The sequence below is a fragment of the Balearica regulorum genome, chromosome W, assembly GCF_011004875.1.
Source record: "Balearica regulorum gibbericeps isolate bBalReg1 chromosome W, bBalReg1.pri, whole genome shotgun sequence".
NCBI lineage: Eukaryota > Metazoa > Chordata > Aves > Gruiformes > Gruidae > Balearica > Balearica regulorum.
This window is the reverse complement of record NC_046219.1, coordinates 1,932,133-1,955,136: the sequence shown is the minus strand read 5'-3', so window position 1 is coordinate 1,955,136 and position 23,004 is coordinate 1,932,133. Positions and strand designations below refer to the sequence as shown.

The following is a 23,004-nucleotide window of genomic DNA, read 5'->3' as shown; positions in this document are numbered from 1 at the left end:
GATTTCATCACTAGTAACAAAATAAAGAAAAGTTTGCTTTATACAGAATTAAATCTCTATCCTAATCAATTTAATAACACTTCTACTGAAGCAAATGGAATGATGATCAGGAAGATAATAAATTAATACATGCAAAATTACTGCATCACTCATTTAAGGCAACATAATAAAATAACTACTTATTTAAACTTAATTTTTTTAAAAAAGGAAGCTCTTCTAATGCAAGAGGTGGGACAGTTTGGGATACTTAAGCCGTGACAGAATGAAATACAAAGGTTATAAACCTGAAGAAACAATACTAGCTTTCAGAGTACTGAAGACTTAATAACTAAAAACCCCTCAAAACTAAAAAATAAACATCTGACAATCTAATAAACAAGAGATAAGTAACACTATCTCACCCAGATCTTACTGTGCTTAGAACATTTGATAAAATTAAGAAATCCCTAGCACAGAGTATGGACCCATGATTGGTCTTTAATAAGAAGTGTATACCAGAAGACTCTACAGGAGTCTAGAGTCTACAAATAAAGGCAGGCGATGTGTGTAATTTATAGAGAAGTTGAGCAAGACAAAATTCCTTTCTTTTCCCCTTCTACCCTTTTTATCAGTTTATACCATTTTAGATACATAATTCAACATAATGGCAACAAAACTGTGGGATCTCTTAATATTTTCTTAGAAGCATGTAAAATTTTCTTAGCAAAGAATGCTATAAGGTACTTTTGGGTACTAAGGAAAAAAAATCTTCATGCTTATCCCTGCCCTTACACTTAATGGGGGGAAAAATGGTAAATTAGTATTTATTTAACCATCTTAAATTCTACATTACAGCTAAGTGATTAGGAAGCAGAATAAACTACCATGTCTATGTAAGGTCTCAGTATCTACAGTTAGAGGACTCTTCCCACAAGAGAGGAACTGCTGTAAGCCAGCCAGCAGAATTGGCAACAATAAACAAAGACCACAATAAAAAAAAAATTAAAAAAAATGGTGATTCAGGTTCATTTACAAAACTGGGCAATGAAAACCTCTACCACTGCCATGCAGGGTTTTTTTCTTTCTAACACCTACAGTTAAATTCTTTGCAGAATGTATTATACCAAGTTTCTCTTCATTAGGAATAAACCCATCCATTTCCTGTAATGTTTTATCACTATTAGTAAAAAGAGCTTGGTCATGTCACTTATTTTTATCTCATTACTGGTTCTCTATTGTAAACATGCTTTGATAGTCTAAAATACTTGTTGTGGTTTATTCCCCTAACGTCATTCACTAATTATATACTGACTCAGTTTTGCTTGCCCAGTAACACTAATATCTCCATTCCTTTCAAGTAACCTCCTTCAAATTTCTGTTCTGATGATCCAGAAAACCTTACCATGGTTAGGATACTGATGTCATGAGAGTCTGCCTAGCACAATAACCAGTACTGCATAACATTTCCTCATACCAGACCCAGCCTTGCACTCATCTGCTGCCATTTAAGCTTATTTACCTTCAGGGCAGACAACATTCTTTTATTCTATGTATTTACAGGGAATCCTGATTAAAATCACTAACAAACAACAGTTTGAAAATAGCATAGCCTCAAAGAGGAACAGTGAAAAACAGAGTAACCCTCAGTGACAGCAATGAATTTTAATGCTTAAAACTGAAGGATGAACTGATTTATCATGTAAATACTTTTATTGGTATTAGCACTTAAAAATATTTGCAAAACTAGAAAGAATACTTATGCAATTAAAGTACCACTGTTAAAACAGGTATATGTTGTACTTCTGCTCTGCAGTCTTTGATTCAGAAGAAAATTTAAGGCCAGTGGAGACCAAACCTGTTAGTGATGCAAGAGTGTGATTTGACCAGTCACAGAGAGATGGTTCAACACTATTTATACCAATGTGAAAAAAAACACTTACGCTTTCAGCAAACTTCCCTACCAAGATGTTCATGAATCCAGTCACTCTTGTCATATGGCCATAACAATCCCACCACTTATTAAATGTTAATAATATAATAGCTAAGAGAAAGTATTGAAATTATGAGAATTTATTTGCAGTTCTGTAAATTTTTCTTGGAAAAGTGGATATTAAAAAGTGTCAGATTACAGATACGGGTAGCCTCAAAGTAATACTTATTAAAAAAATCTCTATTTTAACTGACTTCAAAGCCCAGTCCCAGTCTACATTTTTTGAAGCCCCCTGAAGTATGACACATACAATGATTTAAACAAAATTATTTCAGCCACACTGAGTACATAACATGCATTTAATTCCGCTGAGTAAGGATCAGAGCTCCAAGGATCTTATAAGACTGTGCGTATCTAGGTATAGCTAGTTTTATTCCTCTTATTTTCTCAGCACTCTGATACACCAAAATACTTTAAGGTCATAAAAATAAAATAAAATAAAATAAACACTGACTTTTTGTCAATCGTTAAATCCTAAAAGGAAAGCTGTGGGTAAAAATTGACAAAAATCCCAGACAGACCAGTGACCATATTGATCCTATAAAAACCTTCCAACTTCTATGAAGTTTGAACAATACCACTACCCCTCATTAAAAAAAAAAAAATAAACCAGCAACACAATACTGACTTCCCAAGGTATGCTGTATCAGCTGGGGATTTAGACTGGGAAACATAATGTAAACATAGCTATGCTACTGAATTTGTGCATTTGTCTGTATAGTTTAACTGAAGTTTGGGAGATTTTATTGCATCAGACTGAAGTATGTTTTGTCAGTATTGCTGAATCAAAACTGAGATTGATTTGCTGGTATATTGTACCTATATTCACAGAGTAAAGAGCTAGAAGCATTTCTAGTAATGTTATGAGCACTATCTTATTTTGAATGAGTTTGAAATTCTGAAAGGTAAAATGAAAAATACATATATAAATAAAAACAAAAAATGCATTAAAAATAAAAAGTAATACATTGGGTAAAAGCGAATAAGCATTTATGTAGTTTAAAATGACCAGTTTTTCCTGTTAGATAAACAAGGAGATCAATTTTGGTCTTTACTCAGAAGCATACATGCTATAATATTCACGAGCATTTGTGTTCTGCTGAACAAAACAACATCCACAAGGCTAAAAAGAACACATGTATCTCCAAAGCAGCATGGACTTCAATTCCCAGCTATATACAAAAGAGCACAGAATATTTTCTCCTAAGTGAATGCTTCCATTTTTCAGGAAGATTCAATGGAATATTTACAATCTGAATTAAAAGTAGCCTAATAAGCACCAACTGTGAAAAGAGGTTTAAAAATAAATAAATGTACATGCATAAATTAATAGTCATAAGTTCTGGATTTCAAAACATTTACAGAAATATCTTGGGTTTTTTCAACATAGGATAAAAGATGTAGAATAGCCTCATACTTCATATTTTTCTTTTATTCCCAAAAATTACCTTTTTCTCCAAATTGAGCATTTATGGAAATATTTCCAACAGCTTTCATATTTTCATATAAAGGCTAAAGCTATGTGTCTTAGTAACTTATGTACATCCTAAATTGTCTAGCTGAAAAAATTAACTTCCTAACATTAAATATTTAGTACTATATCAGAGACGTACATCAGCATATTGTATGATAAAGTGTCTCCGTTGTCCATCTGAAAACACAGAAAGGACATATTCACCAGGTTTCCCATGACTCTCTCGCACCAAGAAGTCTCCTTGCTGTTTTAACAGCTCCTGGGCTTCTATTCTTGGAATTGCACCATGATACCAGTCTTGCTCTCCCAATGGTTTCTCAGTGGTTGATATTACATCAAAGAACTTGGAAAAAATATCAAAGAAAAATGTTACTATAACAGTACATTCTTAGAGTTTAGTTTTCCATGAAAAGCATGATAAACAACAATAATTTCTATTTCTGTATCTAAATTACCTATTTCTGTTAGCAAACAAAATTAAGGCTATTTATTTAAACTAAAGGCATACTGATCACATTTTCTTTTATTACTTAAAAAAATACTGACTAAGCTATCACCCTTTGTCACACATTCTTACATGCTATTAACAACAGTTAATTAAGCATGTCTTTATCCAGAGACAAATTTCTGTGACATAAGAACATAAGAAAGTGAAAAATTGAGTTTTCAAAATATTTGTATTGGCTAAATGTGTTGGTTTTGCGTGGCAAGATTTTGGTAGCGGGGGGGCTACAGGGGTGGCTTCTGTGAGAAGCTGCTAGAAGCTTCCCCTGTGTCTGATAGAGCCAATGCCAGCCGGCTCCAAGACGGACCCGCCCCTGGCCAAGGCCAAGCCAATCAGCGCCTCTGTGATAACATATTTAAGAAAGAGAAAAACAGTTAGAGAGCGCTTTTGCAGACAGAGAGAGGAGTGAGAAGATGTAAGAACATCTGCAGACACCAAGGTCAGTGCAGAAGGAGGGGGAGGAGGTGCTCCAGGCACCGGAGCAAGATTCCCCTGCAGCCCGTGGTGAAGACCATGGTGAAGCAGGCTGTCCCCCTGCAGCCCATGGAGGGAGGATGAGGGGGTGTAGCGATTCCACCTGCAGCCCGTGGAGGACCCCACGCCGGAGCAGGTGGAGACACCTGAAGGAGGCTGTGGCCCCGTGGGAAGCCCACGCTGGAGCAAGCTCCTGGCAGGACCTGTGGATCCGTGGAGAGAGGAGCCCACGCCAGAGCAGGTTTGCTGGCAGGACTTGTGACCCCGTGGGGGACCCACGCTGGAGCAGTTTGCTCCTGAAGGTCTGCACCCCGTGGAGGAGACTCACGTTGGAGAAGGCCGTGAAGGACTGTCTCCCGTGAGAGGGACCCCACGCTGGAGCGGGGGAACAATGAGTCCTCCCCCTGAGGATGAAGAAGCGGCAGAAACACCGCGTGATGAACTGACCGTAACCCCCACTCCCCGTCCCCCTGTGCCGCTGGAGGGGGGGCGGAGGTTGAAGCCGGGAGTGAAGTTGAGCCCAGGAAGATGGGAAGGGTGGGGGGAGGTGTTTTTAAGATTTGATTTTATTTCTCATTCCTCTACTCTGTTTTGCTTAGTAATAAATAAGATGAATTCCCTCTCTAAGTTCGGTCTGTTTTGCTCGTGATGATAATTAGAGAATGATCTCTCCCTGTCCTTATCTCGACCCGTAAGTTTTTTTTTCATTGTACCTTTTCTCCCCTGTCTAGAGAAGGAGGGGAGTGATAGAGCGGCTCTGGTGGGCACCTGGCCCTCAGCCAGGGTCAACCCACCACAGAAAAACATTTTTTTTTCGATGACTACTTCAGATTTATTTATTATGGCGAGACTGAGAAGCCCTTACTTAGGCTGTATGTCATTCAAAATCATTAATGCCAGACCTCATACAAATTCTCACTGCTAGAGTGATAAATCTCTGAATAGAATAGACTCCATATTGCATCATGAGTTGAACACATATCCGAACATGTCCCAGAAAAACCTGTTGAACTGCATTTTAGATAACAGAATGAAAACTGAATCCTCAATAAAGCCCTATCAAACAGATACAAATGAAACCTACAATTCTGAATGAACCTCAGCTACTGATCTACCCAGATGAAACAAGGTTTTTCTTATTCATATCATCAAGGATTGAGGGAACTGGGGTTGTTTAGCCTGGAGAAGAGGAGGCTGAGGGGAGACCTTATCGCTCTCTACAACTACCTCAAAGGAGGTTGTAGTGAGGTGGGTGTTGGTCTCTTCTCCCAAGTAACTAGGGAAAGGACAAGAGGAAATGGCCTGAAGTTGCACCAGGGGAGGTTTAGATTAAATATTAGGAAAAATTTCTTCACTGAAAGATAGGTCAGGCATAGGAACAGGCTGCCCAGAGAGGTGGTGGAGTCACCATCCCTGGAGGTGTTCAAAAAATGGGTAGATGTGGCACTTCGGGACATGGTTTAGCAGACATGGTGGTGTTGGGTTGACGGTTGGACTTGATGATCTTAGAGGTCTTTTCCAACCTTAAAGATTCTATAATTCTATGATTCTATGACATTTCTGCCATATTGGATTGGGAAAGAGAACAAAAACATCCCACTGATGCACGCAAGAGAAAAATTTGACACAATCTAACTCTGGGCAGACTAGAGGCCATCTGCACCTGCAGGTCTCCCTGAGGAGTTGTTCAGGTTAAGATGACTTATCTAACAAAAAATAACACCAGGAAGAACTTCAAACTCTCAGAGAAGGAACAAGTAGACCCCAGAAAGGAAGCCTACACAGGACTTCAGAGGATTGTGATCAGTGGCACAAAGTGCAGTTGGGGGCAAGTCACTAGTGGTGTACCTGAGGGATCAATACTGAGGCAAATACTGTTTAACCTCTTCATTAGTGACCTGTACACTGGGACAGAGTGCACCCTCAGCAAGTTTGTAAACAATGCAAAGCTGGGAAGAGTGGCTGATACACCAGATGGTTGTGATGCCATTCACAGGGACTTCAACAGGCTGAAGAAATGGACAGCGAAAAATCTCATGCAGTTCAACAAAGGGAAGTGCAAAGTCCTGCACCTGGGGAGGAATAACCACAGGTACCAGTACAGGCTGGGGCCTGACTGGCTGGAAAGCAGCTCTACAGAGAAGGACCTTCCCCCCAAGGAGAGGGTCCTGGTGGACACCAAGCTGACCATGAGCCAGTAATGCACCCTTGCAGCAAAGGCGGCCAACAGCCTCCTGGCCTGAATTAGGAAGAGTGTTATCAGCGGGTTGAGGGAGGTGCTCCTTCCTCTCTACCCAGCACTGTTGAAGCCACACCTGGAGTCCTGTTTCCAGTTCTGGGCTCCCAAGTACAAGAGAGACATGGACATACTGGAGAGAGTCCAGTGAAGGGCCACTAAGATGATTAAGGATTGGAGCATCTTTCGTATGAGAAGTGGCTGAGACAGTTTAGCCTAGAGAAGAGAAGGCTCATGGGAGACCTTATCACTGTGTATAAATACTTGATGGGAGGGAATGAAGAAGAGCTCTTCTCAGTAGTGCCCACTGACAGGACAAGAGGCAATGAGCACAAATTAAAACACATGAAATTCCAAATACTGGAAAAGGTTGCCAGAGAGGTTGTGGAAGCTCCATCTATGGAGATATTCAAAATCCGACTGGACATGGTCCTCAGCAACCTGCTCTAGATGACCCTTACTGAGCAAGGGGGTTGGACTAGATGATCTCAAGAGGTTCCTTCCAACCTCAACAGTTCCGTAATTCTGTATAAAAAATGTCTTTAAGTCTGGGGATTCCTAGCTTTCTTTCTAAGTTATACCTCAAAAGGGCTAATTTAGTCAACAATCCTGATGGAAAACTGGAGAACATATTTAAGAGTCTGACAGAGACTCATAGTCTCAGACATCGACTAGAAAGAGTGAGTATGCTCTATTACAGATTCAGAGAGAAGTGGGACTGTGTAAGAAATAATAACAGCTTGAACAAAAAGTACCCAGTCAGAGTTTTTAGGATAGAAAAGGGATGTACTCCAGCATAATGCATTTATTAGCATAATGAAGTACTAAAAGATCAGAATATTGTTCAGCCAAGAAGGCAGTCAATTTCATCAACAGTTAAATACTTCTCAGACTGGAGCTGTCTACCATTGTTAAAGTTAAATGACACAAAACTATTCCCTTTCAGAAATTCCTAAACCAAAAATAATCTTTCAAAATGTTATAAAAGGTGTGACCGGTACCTCCTGCTCTTGACCCCTGCTAATAGTGTCATCATCATTCTGCCAAGGATCCCAAATAGAACCTGTCTGTCCTATTAATGTTGGTTGACAAAAGGTTATTTATTTTCTTAAGGGATATTAGGAGTAGTCACCTCCTCCAGCATTCCCATCCCAGGACTTCCTCCTGCCCAGCCACTGGAGCCCAGAGAGCCCAGGGACACAGGGTCTCTGCCCAGGCTGAGGGACGCAGCCGCCACTTTCCCATTTGCAGGTTCAACCAGTAGCAAAGCTGAGCATGTATACCCCCCACACACACACGCACACACACACAGAACACTGACACAGATTGCCACAGACAAGGTGCTGCCTTCAACAGCATCTACATATAGGACTAGCATAAAACATAAGTATAGGCAGTCAAGTCCCCTTCCTCCTTGTCCTGGTTTCGGCTAGGATAGAGTTAATTTCCACAAGGAGCCAGGACAGGTGACCCAAACTGGGCAAGGGGGTATTCCATACCATGTGACTGGGTTAGTCAGGGATGGGCAGCTGGGCGTGGCTCCTGGATCATCTGAGTGTGGGCTGAGTGTCCAGTCGATCGTTGGGTCAGTAAATTGCCTTGTGTATATACACCACTGTGTATATTGTAAGTACTGTTGTTGTTATTTCCCTCTCCCTTTGCTGTTTCAGTAAACTGTCCTTATCCCAACCCACGAGGCTTTGCCTTTGTCTTCCCATTCTCCTCCCCATCCTGCTGGGGGGGGAGGGGTGAGCGAGTGGCTGCGTGGTGCTCAGCTGCCGGCTGGGGTTAAACCACGACAGTCCTTTTTGGCACCCAACGTGGAGCACGAAGGGTTGAGATAATGACAGACCTGACCAGAGTATGTTAAAACAAAGTTGTGATGAGTATTTATAATGATATTTAAACAATTGCTGGTCATGATGGTGTTTTGTTTGTTCACGTGGCTCTGGTTTGTAAATCCATACTTACTCTATGTAATCCCAGCCGTGTTATCACCTCTGGGAGAGGGGTCTGGATTCTCATTTTGTTGTACTGCGTAATATTGACTTATGATAAGATAACATCACTGGTCAAAATCCTAAGCTGATATTTGTATATGGCATTACGGTCATGCCCATACCTTGGACGACATCTTTCAGAATTGATTAATAATCGCACCCAATCTATAGGGAAGACAGAAGGGGATACCTTCTCCCACTCTTTCACCTCCCCTTTTCCCTTTTGGCTGATTACAGCAGCTTTTGAGAATTTTGAATACCCTTGGAATGTTCAGGCCATTATGTTCCTATTGCTAGGTCTCCCGAATGTGTTTCATGTCCTATTCAGGGTTACCAAAAAAAGTGTTTTAAGAATATCACCCAGAGATCTGTCCTGAGGCTGGATAGTCATGGGTGGCATGGCATGTGGGAGAATATGGGCAGGTATCTAGAGAACATTTCATCCCCAATGGATTGGAACTTCACTCCTGAACAACTACAGGACCCTGATGAAGTGGTAGAATATTTGAAAGGAAAATGCTGTGGCTATTCCAAAGAGGCACAACTTTCTGCACTGTGCTGGGCCCTGGCCAGTATCTACCAAACACTGCTCAACAGTAGGCAGCGCCATCCAGGGGAAGAGATGGAAAACAGACCAACAGGAACTGCAACTACCCCAATCCCTGCAACAGACACTGGCTACTCAAACCCCGTTACAGGGACTGCAGGTGAAACAAAAAAACCAACCTGTATTGGTATCAGTCACCCCTATACACAAGAAGAAATACACAAAATCAGTTTGCTTAGTGAGGGATCATGATGAACCGGGACCATCATGAGAACAGGAAGAAGAGCCAGAACCAGAGGTAATCACTCGATCCCTGTCCCTGAGTGAGCTGCAAGATATGAGAAAAGATTTCAGCCGCCTTCCAGGGGAACTCATCGTTAGATGGCTGCTCTGATGCTGGGATAATGGGGCCAGTGGCCTGGAACTGGAGGGCAGGGAGGGCAAGCAGATGGGATCCCTGTCTAGGGAAGGGGCCATTGACAAGGTGACTGGGAAAAAGACACAAGCCCTCAGCCTCTGGAGGTGAATTCTTTCAAGTGTGAGGGAAAGGTATCCTTTCAGTGAAGATGATGTATGTCGACCAGGCAAGTGGACTGCCATGGAGAGAGGTATCCAATACCTGAGGGAATTAGCTGTGCAGGAGATGGTTTATTATGACCCAGACAATGCAGTTACCCACGGACCCTGATGAAGTCCAACACACACGATCCATGTGGCAGAAGTTTGTACAGAGCGCACCATTGTCATATGCCAACTCACTGGCGGTAATGGACTGGAAAGGTGAAGAGGCACCAACAGTGGATGAAGTGGCTGGCCGACTCCAGCAATATGAAGAAAGACTCTCTTCCTCGCTCATCTCTGCTGTGGAGAAGCTGTCCCGGGAGGTCCGGCAACTCAGTCCTACTCCCCACCTGTATGGACCAGTATGTCAGCTATTAGGAGTAAGTGTTCCTCTGCTCAGGAGAGAGGATATGGAGGGTACACACCATGAGGCACCCTGTGGTTTTACCTGTGTGACCATAGAGAGGACATGAGGAAGTGGGATGGAAAACCTACCTTGACCCTAAAGGCATGAGTAAATGCATTGCGAGGAAAAGCAATCACAAAAGGGGATTCTTCCAGGAAAAATGCTGCTCCAGTTTCCAGCGGGCAGCCCCCGAGATCGAGTGAAAGGCCTGATCACACTGATGATCCTCTTGAAGGGACTTCTAAGTCCTTTTTGCAAGAAGTGAATAGCAAATATGATGAGCAGGACTAGAGGGGCCTTGCCTCCAGCCAGGTGGAGGAAAGGGACAATAGGGTTTATTGGACTGTGTGGATCCGATGGCCTGACATGTCAGATCCACAGGAGTACAAGGCCCTAGTGGACACTGGTGCAGAATGTACTTTAATGCCATCCAGCCATGAAGGGGCAGAACCAATTTGTATTTCTGGAGTAACAGGGGGATCCCCACAGTTGACTCTGTTGGAGGCTGAAGTGAGTCTAACTGGGAATGACTGGGAAAAGCACCTCATTGTGACTGGCCCAGAGGCTCCGTGCATCCTGGGCATAGACTGCCCCCGGAGAAGATATTTCAAGGACCCAAACAGGTACTGGTGGGCTTTTGGAATAGCTGCCTTGAAGATGGAGGAAATTGAACATCTGTCTACTTTGCCTGGTCTCTCGGAGGACCCTTCTGTTGTGGGGTTTCTCAGGGCGGAAGAACAACAGGTGACAATTGCTACCACAACGGTGCACCGGCAGCAATACGGCACCAACGAAGACTCTCTGGTTCCCATCCATAAGCTGATTTGTCAACTGGAGGGTCAGGGAGTGATCAGCAGAACCCACTCACCCTTTAACAGTCCCATATGGCCAGTGCAGAAGTCCAATGGAGAGTGGAGGCTGACGGTAGACTATCGTGGCCTGAATGAAGTCACACCGCCGATGAGTGCTGCCGTGCCAGACATGCTGGAACTTCAATACGAACTGGAGTCAAAGGCAGCCAAGTGGTACGCCACAATTGATATCGCTAATGCATTTTTCTCGATCCCTTTGGCAGCAGAGTGCAGGCCACAGTTTGCCTTCACTTGGAGGGGCATCCAGTACACCTGGAATCGACTGCCCCAGGGGTGGAAACACAGCCCCACCATCTGCCATGGACTGATCCAGAGTGCATTGGAACAGGGTGAAGCTCTGGAGCACCTGCAATATATTGACAACATCATTGTATGGGGCAACACAGTAGAAGTTGTTTCCAAGAAAGGGAAGAAAATAGTCGAAATCCTTCTGAAAGCTGGTTTTGCCATAAAATGAAGTAAGGTGAAGGAACCTGCACAGGAAATCCAGTTTTTAGGAATAAGATGGCATGACGGTCATTGTCAGATCCCTATGGATATTATCAAAAAAATAGCAGCTATGTCTCCATCAACCAACAAAAAGGAAATACAAGCTTTTTTAGGTGGTATGTGTTTCTGGAGAATGCACATTCCCTAATTACAGTTTCATTGTAAGCCCTTTCTATCATGTAACCCAGAAGAATGATTTCAAATAGGGCCCTGAGCAACAACAAGCCTTTGATCAAAGTAAACAAGAAATTTTTCATGCACTAGCCCTTGGGACAGTCCAGGCAGGACCAGATGTTAAAAATGTGCTCTACACCACAGCCGGGGAGAACGGCCCTACCTGGAGTCTCTGGCAGAAAGCACCAGGGGAGACTCGAGGTCGACCCCTGGGGTTTTGGAGTCGGGGATACAGAGGATCCGAGGCCTGCTACACTCTGACGGAAAAAGAGATATTGGCAGCCTATGAAGGGGTTCGAGCTGCTTCGGAAGTGATTGGTACTGAAGCACAGCTCCTCCTGGCACCCCGACTGCCAGTGCTGGGCTGGATGTTCAGAGGGAGGGTCCCCTCTACACACCATGCAATTGATGCTACATGGAGTAATTGGGTCACACTGATCACACAACAGACTATAGTAAGAATCCCCAGTTGCCCAGTGTCCTGGTTCTGGCTAGGATAGAGTTAATTTCACAAGGAGCCAGGACAGGTGAGCCAAGTTGGCCGGGGGCTATTCCATACCATGTGACGTCATGCTCACCATAAAAGGGGGCTAGTCGGGCAGGGGCGGGCTCGGCGTGGCTCCGGGATGGGCTGAGTGTCCAGTCGGTCGGTCTTCGGATCGGTAAATCGTTCTCTGTTATCACCCATTGTTACTATCTGTTATCAGTACTGTTGTTGATTGTTTTCCCTCTCCCTTGCTGTCCCAGTAAACTGCCCTTATCCCAACCCTCGAGGCTTTGCTGTTGTTTTTCTGTTCTCCCCATCCCGCCGGGGGAGGGGTGAGCGAGCGGCGCGTGGCACTTAGCTACCGGCTGGGGCTAAACCACGTCACCCAGGAAGGGTCCTCTCTACACATCATGCTACTGATGCTATGTGGAGTAAGTGAATCTCACTGATCACACAGCAGGCTTGAATAGGAAATCCCAATCACCCAGGAATTCTGGAAGTGATCATGGACTGGCCAGAAGGCAAGGATTTTGGAATGTGGCCAGAGGAGGAGGTGACCTCTCTGCCAGGGGGAGGGGTGAGCAAGTGGTTAAACCATGACACTCCTCTTCAGCTGGTAGGATAGGTCACTAGTGAAGGCACACACATGGCACTCCCTAGATTCAGAAGCCTACACATTCATGGATCTCCTGAGTATCAGCATGGCCCCTCTGTCTGTCCGATACCGCTGCCTGGATCCCAGGCCCTCTTATCCAGTCCACAGGTCTCCTACTTGCCAGCTAGTCCAGCTCGATGCTTGTTAGCAGACACATGCACTCACACACTCGTCCCACAGGCACTCTACACTCGCAAGTCCCCCTGAGTATACCAGCATGGACCCTTGCCCATCTGATATCTCTGCCCAGATCCAGAGCCTCATACTTGCCAGTCCAGCTTGAAGTTTGCTGGCAAATTCCATGCACATTCTCCCCTACACACCAGGTTTGGAGAAGATACAGATGCTTGGACACCCCCTCCTCCCAGCAGCCAGCACCAAGTGTGTGGGCTGTAATGCACTGTCCTACTCCAGCTGCTGGCACTGAACCCCTCACTTGTCTCACTTATGCCAGTCCCTTCAGTATCTGGTTTTTGGGACACACACTATTCTCATCCCAGTGGCTGGAGGCAAGAGACCCCCCACTTCCTCCAGTAGCTGATACTACAGGCCAGGGGCACCTACACCCCTGGTCTGACTCTAGTAACTGGCACCAAATCCACTCACGCCAGTCCCCTCAGTAGCTGGCATTCCAGGCACAAAGTCTGTAGGACCCTACCTAGATTGAGAGCGCTATGGCCCCTACAACTACTGATGCTTGGATCCTCACTTGCTCTAGTAGCTGACACCACAGGCCAGGGGAGCCTACCCCCCCGACTCCAACAGCACACAGGTCTCACGAGTAGCTGGTGCATAGTCCTTGCAGCACACACACGAGACAGAGAGTGAGATAGTTAAGAAAATATTTAATAAGAAGATAGGATAGACTGCAGTGATCAGGTGCAGGGCTCAGCCAGACAAGTGTACTGATGCCGCATTCTACCTGTGACCAGCCCCTTTAACAAGTCTTTTCTATCTACCCTCTTCTTTGGTCATTCCTGCTCCCCCTTCCCCTGCACACTGCCTCATCAGTTGGCATAGCTCCACCTACCCCTCTCAAACATACTGGACCCTCAGGTCTGCATACATCGTTATCAGTTGCAAAGTCCCCATTTGCCTGCAGTTTCTTGATAGCCTCTCAATTAGTGTGACTGACCAGGTTTGTTTCTGGTTATTGTCTTTGTTAAGGCTAATTGGTCAGGTTTTATGTCTCTGTGTGTTTGTCTCCCTCCTTTTCCTTATCCTACCAGCTGAAGAAATACACTCCACATATCCTAAGCAATTAGTGTGACTTGCCAGGTTTGTTCCTATCAGGACCTCCCTTATCATTTGTCCCTCAGGTTTGTCTCTCTCTGTTTTTGTTTATGGCTCCTTTGACCACTTACCCTTAAAGGAGCAGACACTCTCCTTCCATATACCCTTACATATTTGAACATTTATTGTTCAAAGATGCTGCATTTGACTGACCTTTGCTACATGATCAAGAAATGTTAATGAGTTCAAAGTAATAAAACTGTTCCCACAGAAACACATTTCTACTCCAAATGAAACATTTCTAAGGATAAAAAAGATAGTTCAATGTCAAGAAGCTAGTTCATGGCCCTCACAAAAGAAGGTTAAAAAAAAGCATGTCTGACAATTGAAACAGCTCCTCAAAAATGGATATTATTCACTATGACCATGGAACTCATTTTATAGCTTACAAAAGAGGCATCCATCAGATAATAACGCCGGCTTATGTTCAAACTGGGTCAAGTCTGAGTTACTGATTAGATTATCATGTTCACATATGTCGTGGTTTTGCCACAGCCAGTAACTAAGCACCACACAGCCGCTTGCTCACTACTTACCCACCAAGGGGGATGGAGAGGAGAATGGAAAAAAAAAATCGTTGGTTGAGATAAAGACAGTTTAATAGGATAATAAAGGAAGAGAATAATAATATTAATAACAAAATCAACAATAATACTAATTAAAAAAAAGTGATGCACAAATGCAATTGTTCACCAAAACAGAAGGAAGAAAACAAGAACTCGATGCCCAGTCTATTTCCGAGCAGCGAATCTGCTTCCCGGCTAGCTTCCCCAGTTAGATACAGAGCATGACGTTATATGGAAGGGAATATCCCTTTGGCCAGTCTGGGTCAGCTGTCCTGGCTGTGCTCTCCCAGCTTCTTGTGCACCTGGCAGGGCGTGAGAAGCTGGAAAGTCCTTGACTAAGTGTAGACACTACAACTGCCTAGCAACAACTAAAAACATCAGTGTGTTACCAACATTATTCTCATACTAAATCCAAAACACAGCACTATACCAGCTACTAGAAAAAAAATTAACTCTATCTCAGCTGAAACCAGAACAATTTCCCATAATAAAAACATCTTTATTACACAGAAATAGCAGGGAACATTTTAGACATTGTTAATTATGGTATTGTTTTTCAAAGCCTTTTTCAAAGCTGCTGCTTTTTTGAGTGAAAAACTGAGCAAATTATTACATTATTTCTAACTTTAAAAAGAGAGAATATTCTTGCACTCCCACTGTCAATGAAAAGACAATAACAATGGAAATTATATGTTAATAACTTATAGGTTGCTTAATACTTTATTTTCATATATATTCTGAGCTCAGACTTTGTGTACTACTTTATTTTCCACCTTTAAACAAAGAAAACATTTTGAAACAAAGAAAACGTTTTGTCAAGACATTCTTTTCCCTCCCCATATAAGAGGGAGGCACAGACAGGGATTAGAAAGAGAAGCAACACATTTTAGTCGTTATTTTGAGACATTTCCCTATGCAGTATCTCTCAACCCTGCCACTAGGCTCAGTGAACACTGATTCATTCCCACATTTTATTGGGTTTGCATGGCAAGGTTTTAGTAGTGGGAGGGTGTGCAGGGGTGGCTTCTGAAAGAAGCTGCTAGAAGCTTCCCCTGTGTCTGATAGAGCCAATGCCAGCCGGCTCCAAGACGGACCCGCCGCTGGCCAAAGCTGAGCCAATCAGCAATGGTGGTAGTGCCTCTGTGATAACACATTTAAGAAGGGTGGAAAACTGCTGTGACACAGCAGCCAGAAGAGAGGAGTGAGAATATGTGAGAAACAACTTTGCAGACATCAAGGTCAGTGAAGGAGTGGGAGGAGGTGCTCCAGGCACCAGAGCAGGGATTCCCCTGCAGCCCGTGGTGAAGACCATGGTGAAGCAGGCTGTCTCCTTGCAGCCCATAGAAGTTAACGGTAGAGCAGATATCCACCTGCAGCCCATGGAGGACCCCACACTAGAGCAGGTGGATGCACCTGAAGGAGACTGTGACACCATGAGAAGTCCATGCTGGAGCAAGCTCCTGGCAGGACCTGTGGACCCGTGGAGAAAGGAGCCCACGCCAGAGCAGGTTTGCTGGCAGGACCTGTGACCCTATGGGGGACCCACGCTGGAGCAGTCTGTTCTTGAAGATCTGCACCCTGTGAAAGGGACCCACGCTGGAGCAGTTCGTGAAGAACTGTAGCCCATGGGAAGGACTCAAGTTGGAGAAGTTTGTGGAGGACTGTATCCCGTGAGAGGGACCCCACACTGGAGCAGGAGAAGATCATGAGGAAGGAGGAGCAGCAGAGACAACGTGTGATGAACTGATGGCAACTCCTATTCCCTGTTCCCTCTGTGCTGCTTGGGGGGAGGAGGTAGAGAAGTCAGCAGTGAAGGTGAGCCTGGGAAGAAGGGAGGGGTAGGGGAAGATGTTGTAAGATTTGATTTTATTTCTCATTACCCTACTCTGATTTTATTGGTAATAAATTAAATTAATTTCCCTGAGTCAATTCTGTTTTGCCCGTGACAGTAATTGCTGAGTGCTCTCCCTGTCCTTATCTCGACCCACGAATATTTTGTTATATTTTCTCTCCCCTGCCCAGCTCAGGAGGGGGAGTGATAGAGCAGGTTGGTGGGCACCTGGTGTCCAGCCAAAGTTAACCCACTATACACATATACCATATGAAACCAAAGTCAGCTTCACTGAAGAAATTAAAAGTCTTGAGTATTCCATCCAAAACCAACCCTATAAAAGTAAAAATGTACAGACCTGAATATTATAAGATAAAAGCAATCATAGGCCATGATCTCACTGCAATTACAGAGACATGGTGGGATAGCTCGCATGACTGGAATGCTGTCATGGATGGCTACGTATGGTTTTGGAAAGACAGGTCAGCAAGGCGTGGTGGTGGAATTGCTCTTTATGTGAGAGAGCAACTGGAATGTATCAAGCTCCATCTAGGGGTGGATGAAGAACGAGTCGAGACCTTATGGGTAAGGATTAAGGGGGAGACTAATATGGGTGACACTGTTGTGGGTGTTTACTACAGGCCACCTGATCAGGATGAGGAAGTCAATGAGGCCTTCTACAGACAGCTGGGAGTAGCCTCACAATCACAGGCCCTGGTCCTCATGGGGGACTTGAACCACCCTGATATTTGCTGGAAAGGCAACACGGCCAGGCACACAGAGTCCAGGAGGTTCCTGCAGAACACTGATGATAACTTTTTGACACAGGTGGTAGAGGAGCCCACGAGGAGAGGGATGCTGCTGGACCTTGTACTAGCAAACAAAGAAGGACTGGTTGGGGATGTGAAGGTTGGGGGCAGCCTTGGCTGCAGTGACCATGAGATGGTGGAGTTCAGGATCCTGCATGGAAGGAGCAGGGCAGTAAGTAGGATTACAGCCCTGGACTTCAGGAGAGCTAACTTTGACCTCTTCAAAGACCTGTTTGGGAGAATCCCATGGGTTAGGGCTCTAGAAGGTAAGGGGGCCCAAGAGAGCTGGTCAGTATTCAAGCACCACTTCCTCCAAGCTCAAGATTGGTGCATCCTGAAGAGTAGGAAATCCAGCAAAGGAGGCAGGAGACCTGCATGGATGATCAAGGAGCTCCTGGAAAAACTCAAAGGAAGGAAGGAAGTTTACAGAATGTGGAAAAAGGGACTGCCCACTTGGGAGGAATATAGGGATGTAGTCAGATTATGTAGGGATGCAACAAGGAAGGCTGAGGCTCACTTGGAATTAAATCTGGCAAGGGATGTCAAGGACAAGAAGAAGGGCTTCTTCAAGTACATCAACAGCAAAAGGATGACTAGGGAAAACGTGGGCCCGCTGCTGAATGAAGTGGGTGCCTTGGTGACAGAGGATACAGTGAAGGCAGAGTTACTGAATGCCGCCTTTGCTTCAGTCTTTACTGCTAAGGCCGGCCCTCAGGAATCCCAGTCCCTGGAAGTAGGAGAGAAAGTCTGGGGAAAGGAAGACTTTCCCTTGGTTGAGGAGGATCAGGTTAGAGATCACTTAGGCAAACTTGACAAATCCATGGTCCCCAATGGGATGCACCCACGAGTGCTCAGGGAGCTGGCAGATGTTATTGCTAGACTGCTCTCCATCATCTTTGAAAGGTCATGGAGAACGGGAGAGGTGCCTGAGGACTGGAGGAAAGCCAATGTCACTCCGGTCTTCAAAAAGGGCAGGAAGGAGGACCCAGGAAACTACAGGCCAGTCAGCCTCACCTCCATCCCTGGAAAGGTGACGGAACAGCTCATTCTGGATGTCATCTCTAAGCACGTGGAGGAGAAGAAGGTTATCGGGAGTGGTCAACATGGATTCACCAAGGGGAAATCATGCCTGACCAATCTGAGAGCCTTCTATGATGGCATGACTGACTGGGTGGACAAGGGGAGAGCAGTGGCTGTTGTTTACCTTGACTTCAGTAAGGCTTTTGACACTGCCTCCCATAACATCTTCATAAGCAAGCTTAGGAAGCGTGGGTTGGATGAGTGGACAGTGAGGTGGGTTGAGAATTGGCTGAATGGCAGGGCCCAGAGGGTTGTGATAAGTGGTGCAGAGTCTAGTTGGAGGCCTATAGCAAGTGGTGTGCCCCAAGGGTCAGTACTGGGTCCAGTTTTATTCAACATACTCAACAGTGATCTGGACGAGGGGACAGAGTGTACCTTTAGCAAGTTTGCTGATGATACTAAACTGGGAGGAGTTGCCGACACACCAGAAGGCTGTGCTGCCATTCAGCAAGACCTGGACAGACTAGAGAGTTGGGCGAAGAGGAACCAAATTAAATTCAAGGCAAGCGTAGGGTCCTGCACCTAGGGAGGAATACCCCCATGCACCAGTACAGGTTAGGGGTTGACCTGCTGGGAAGCAGCACTGCAGAGAAGGACCTGGGAGTCCTGATCGACAGCAAGCCCTCCATGAACCAGCAGTGTGCCCTTGTGGCCAAGAAGGCCAATGGTATCCTGGGGTGCATTAAGAAGAGTGTGGCCAGCAGGTCAAGGGATGTTATCCTCCCCCTCTACTCTGCCCTGGTGAGGCCACATCTGGAATATTGTGTCCAGTTCTGGGCTCCCCAGTTCAAGAAAGACAGGGAACTACTGGAGAGATTCCAGCGGAGGGCTACAAAGATGATTAGGGGACTGGAGCATCTCTCGTAAGAGGAAAGGCTGAGAGAGGTGGGTCTGTTTAGCCTGGAGAAGAGGAGACTGAGAGGGGATCTCATCAGTGCTTATCAATATCTAAAGTGTGGATGTCTAGAGGAAGGGGCTAGACTCTTGTGTTGGTTTTGCGTGGCAAGGTTTTGGTAGCGGGGGGGCTACAGGGGTGGCTTCTGTGAGAAGCTGCTAGAAGCTTCCCCTGTGTCTGATAGAGCCAATGCCAGCCGGCTCCAAGACGGACCCGCCGCTGGCCAAGGCCAAGCCAATCAGCGCCTCTGTGATAACATATTTAAGAAAGAGAAAAACAGTTAGAGAGCGCTTTTTTTTGCAGCCAGAGAGAGAGGAGTGAGAAGATGTAAGAACATCTGCAGACACCAAGGTCAGTGAAGAAGGAGGGGGAGGAGGTGCTCCAGGCGCCGGAGCAAGATTCCCCTGCAGCCCGTGGTGAAGACCATGGTGAAGCAGGCTGTCCCCCTGCAGCCCATGGAGGAAGGATGAGGGCGTGTAGCGATTCCACCTGCAGCCCGTGGAGGACCCCACGCCGGAGCAGGTGGAGACACCTGAAGGAGGCTGTGACCCCGTGGGAAGCCCGCGCTGGAGCAAGCTCCTGGCAGGACCTGTGGATCCGTGGAGAGAGGAGCCCACGCCAGAGCAGGTTTGCTGACAGGACTTGTGACCCCGTGGGGGACCCATGCTGGAGCAGTCTGCTCCTGAAGGTCTGCACCCCGTGGAGGAGACTCATGTTGGAGAAGGCCGTGAAGGACTGTCTCCCGTGAGAGGGACCCCACGCTGGAGCGGGGGAACAATGACTCCTCCCCCTGAGGATGAAGAAGCGGCAGAAACACCGTGTGATGAACTGACCGTAACCCCCACTCCCCGTCCCCCTGTGCCGCTGAGGGGGGCGGAGGTTGAAGCCGGGAGTGAAGTTGGGCCCGGGAAGATGGGAGGGGTGGGGGGAGGTGTTTTTAAGATTTGGTTTTATTTCTCATTCCTCTACTCTGTTTTGCTTAGTAATAAATAAGATGAATTCCCTCTCTAAGTTCGGTCTGTTTTGCTCGTGATGATAATTAGAGAATGATCTCTCCCTGTCCTTATCTCGACCCTCGAGCCTTTCGTTATATTTTCATTGTACCTTTTCTCATTGTATATTTTCGTTTTTTTTTTCATTGTACCTTTTCTCCCCTGTCTAATGAAAGAGGGGAGTGATAGAGCGGCTCTGGTGGGCACCTGGCCCTCAGCCAGGGTCAACCCACCACAACTCTTCTCAGTGGTGCCCAGTGACAGGACAAGGGGCAATGGGCACAAACTGGAACACAGGAAGTTCCATCTGAACATGAGAAAAAAACTTCTTCACTCTGAGGGTGACAGAGCACTGGAACAGGTTGCCCAGAGAGGTTGTGGAGTCTCCTTCTCTAGAGATATTCTACCCCTACTGTTCTGTGATTCTGTGATATTGGGGAAAAAACCCCCTCTCTCAGAAAGAACATCCCTCTGTACTAAGATCAGTATTATTAAACTTAAAAAAAAAGAGAAAATGAAGGAAATTATGCATGTAGTTATCCCATAAACAGTAACTGATGGCTGTGACAGTCTGAAATCCCTCATTGGCAAAAAACAGACTAATTTTATCTGAAGGCAAAAAGTTGGTGTTCAAGATGCAATTCATTCAGACTCTTCATTCAGTTCATGCATAGCACAGTACCAGAAGTACATGAAATTTGTCTCTTTATTTTCTCTGCTCAGCTGATTAAACTTACATCTCTTGCTGCTGTAGACAACTGACTTGTATTTTGTCTGTTATAAGCCACCTGAATTCCTAACTTCACTGTATTTTCTGCAAAACTGTATTTTTTCCAAATTACCCTTTATCTTCTTATTCTACAAACCTGTAAATCATTTAAGTACTAACACATAATTAACACTTAACGTCATCTTTGCTAAACTCCTGATTGCTTGAGGAAGTACAGGGTTTCTCTGCTACTTTCTTTAGGTAACACTAAAAAAAAATTAGCTTTCTCTAAATAATCATAAAATTAATTAAACTTCTCTCACCAATTAATTATGGGACAACATTTTTGGAATAGTACTACATTTAAACCAAGATATGGTTTCCAATTAAAATTTTCAATATATTTAAAATGTATAATATGAAACCAGGTAGTTAACATTATGTCTTTATTTAGATTATATTCCATAAAAGAATCGGTACTGGTCCTTTTTCTACTCTGCTTCTAGATTCTATTTAAAACAAACAAAGAAACAATCAAAAAAATTTGTTTTATGTATTTTTTTTAATAATACACCTTCCAGAATCCAGTTGTATACTTTGTTGATGGATATTAAGTTCGAAGTACCAGTTTATACATTTAGCAATCAGCAGATTTATGTAATTGTCAACAGGAAAAAGCTGAGTAGCTAACCATATTAAGAGCTAAGTACTAATTTATGAAGCAAATTTTATCTGTATATGCATGGTTAGCTTTTATAATACAGAAGAAATCACTAAATCACAACACACAACCCCCCCCCCCGATTGGTTTATATACTCTGAAGCTCATTTAAATAAAAGCTAATCTAGAGTACACTCATTAATTAGATTTGACTTTCTTCCTCAAATGACCCAATTCTGATCCCATTTCTCCCAAACATATTCCAAAGCTTCAGTAATCCCACCTACCATATATTTATACCGAGGTTTACATCAACTTCAGTGGAGTTAATAGTGATATGAATTGACATGAAAATCAGAACGAAGCACAGACTTCCTCTGTTTTCATCCTAAATTTTTTATCTGGATGCTCTTGTTTAAAATTTGTTCTCTCTCTCTCTCTCTCATTTTTTGTCTCAAGTGGTTTTAGATAGATTTTTTACATTTTTAAAAAAAATCCTAACAAGTTGTTTAATGCATCAAAACAGAAAGATGAAGGCTATGTCTCAGCTACACAAAGAAGAGAACATAGCAACATAAATTCTAATATGCTTTTCTTATAAAAGAATGTTGCATTTTGCACCAATTAGCAGTTTTATAATACAAAGATAATGATAATTTGGGAATTCCATTTCTCACTAGGGATATTTTTATATTTTAGCAGGGCATTTCCTATAACATTTTAAATATGTCAAACAACTTTCAAAATTTTTGTATGAGAAGTGTTCCTGTCCTAATTTTATCTCATTATCATATTTATTATTCCACTTCTCTATCACTATACAATTTTCCTATACATACACTATATATATGTATGTGTATATATATACCTATGCAACTGTAATCTTTTACACACATCTTAGATATTGTTTAGCTAAAATACATTTTACTGGGTCCTTGTATGTAATCTAAGAGTGACCAATAAAATAGAAGGCCTGTTCATTCTAAGTGTTTCTCAAAAATGCTATTTTGATCTAATATTTCAGGTGACAAGATCACAATTAAAGGGCAGTTTTAAGAATTCTGCTCAGCTTCAATTTTTTGTTTGTTTGTTTGTTTTGATGAGGTTGGGACAATCATCTGTTCTACTTCAGGAAAACACAGCCAAGTTTTCAGGAGGAAGGTTTTTTTTCATATTTGGCTAACAAGAAACTTTCTCCATCCATTGGGGAACCTAAACAAAAACCAACTAGAAGTAAGAGATACTCAATGAGTGGGGATTGAAACAAGATGTATAATATGTAATCACATAAATAGCACCAGTTCTTGAGGCTCGTATTG

General features: G+C 44.1%; 1 protein-coding gene and 1 long non-coding RNA gene across 5 annotated transcripts in view; one reads left to right on the top strand and one right to left on the bottom strand.

Moving 5' to 3' along the window:
* The window catches only part of LOC142599232 (uncharacterized), a 537,129-nt gene that overhangs the window by 93,558 nt on the left and 420,567 nt on the right, over positions 1–23,004 (top strand). The gene's annotated exons all lie outside the window — the stretch shown is intronic.
* LOC142599161 (tyrosine-protein kinase Fer-like) overlaps positions 1–23,004 on the bottom strand; it is a 278,954-nt gene that overhangs the window by 127,269 nt on the left and 128,681 nt on the right. For all 4 annotated transcript variants that reach the window (XM_075738921.1, XM_075738920.1, XM_075738922.1 and 1 more), the window contains one exon: positions 3,583–3,786. In XM_075738921.1, coding sequence (XP_075595036.1) covers positions 3,583–3,786 — 204 coding nt within the window. The remainder of the gene's footprint in view (positions 1–3,582; positions 3,787–23,004) is intronic.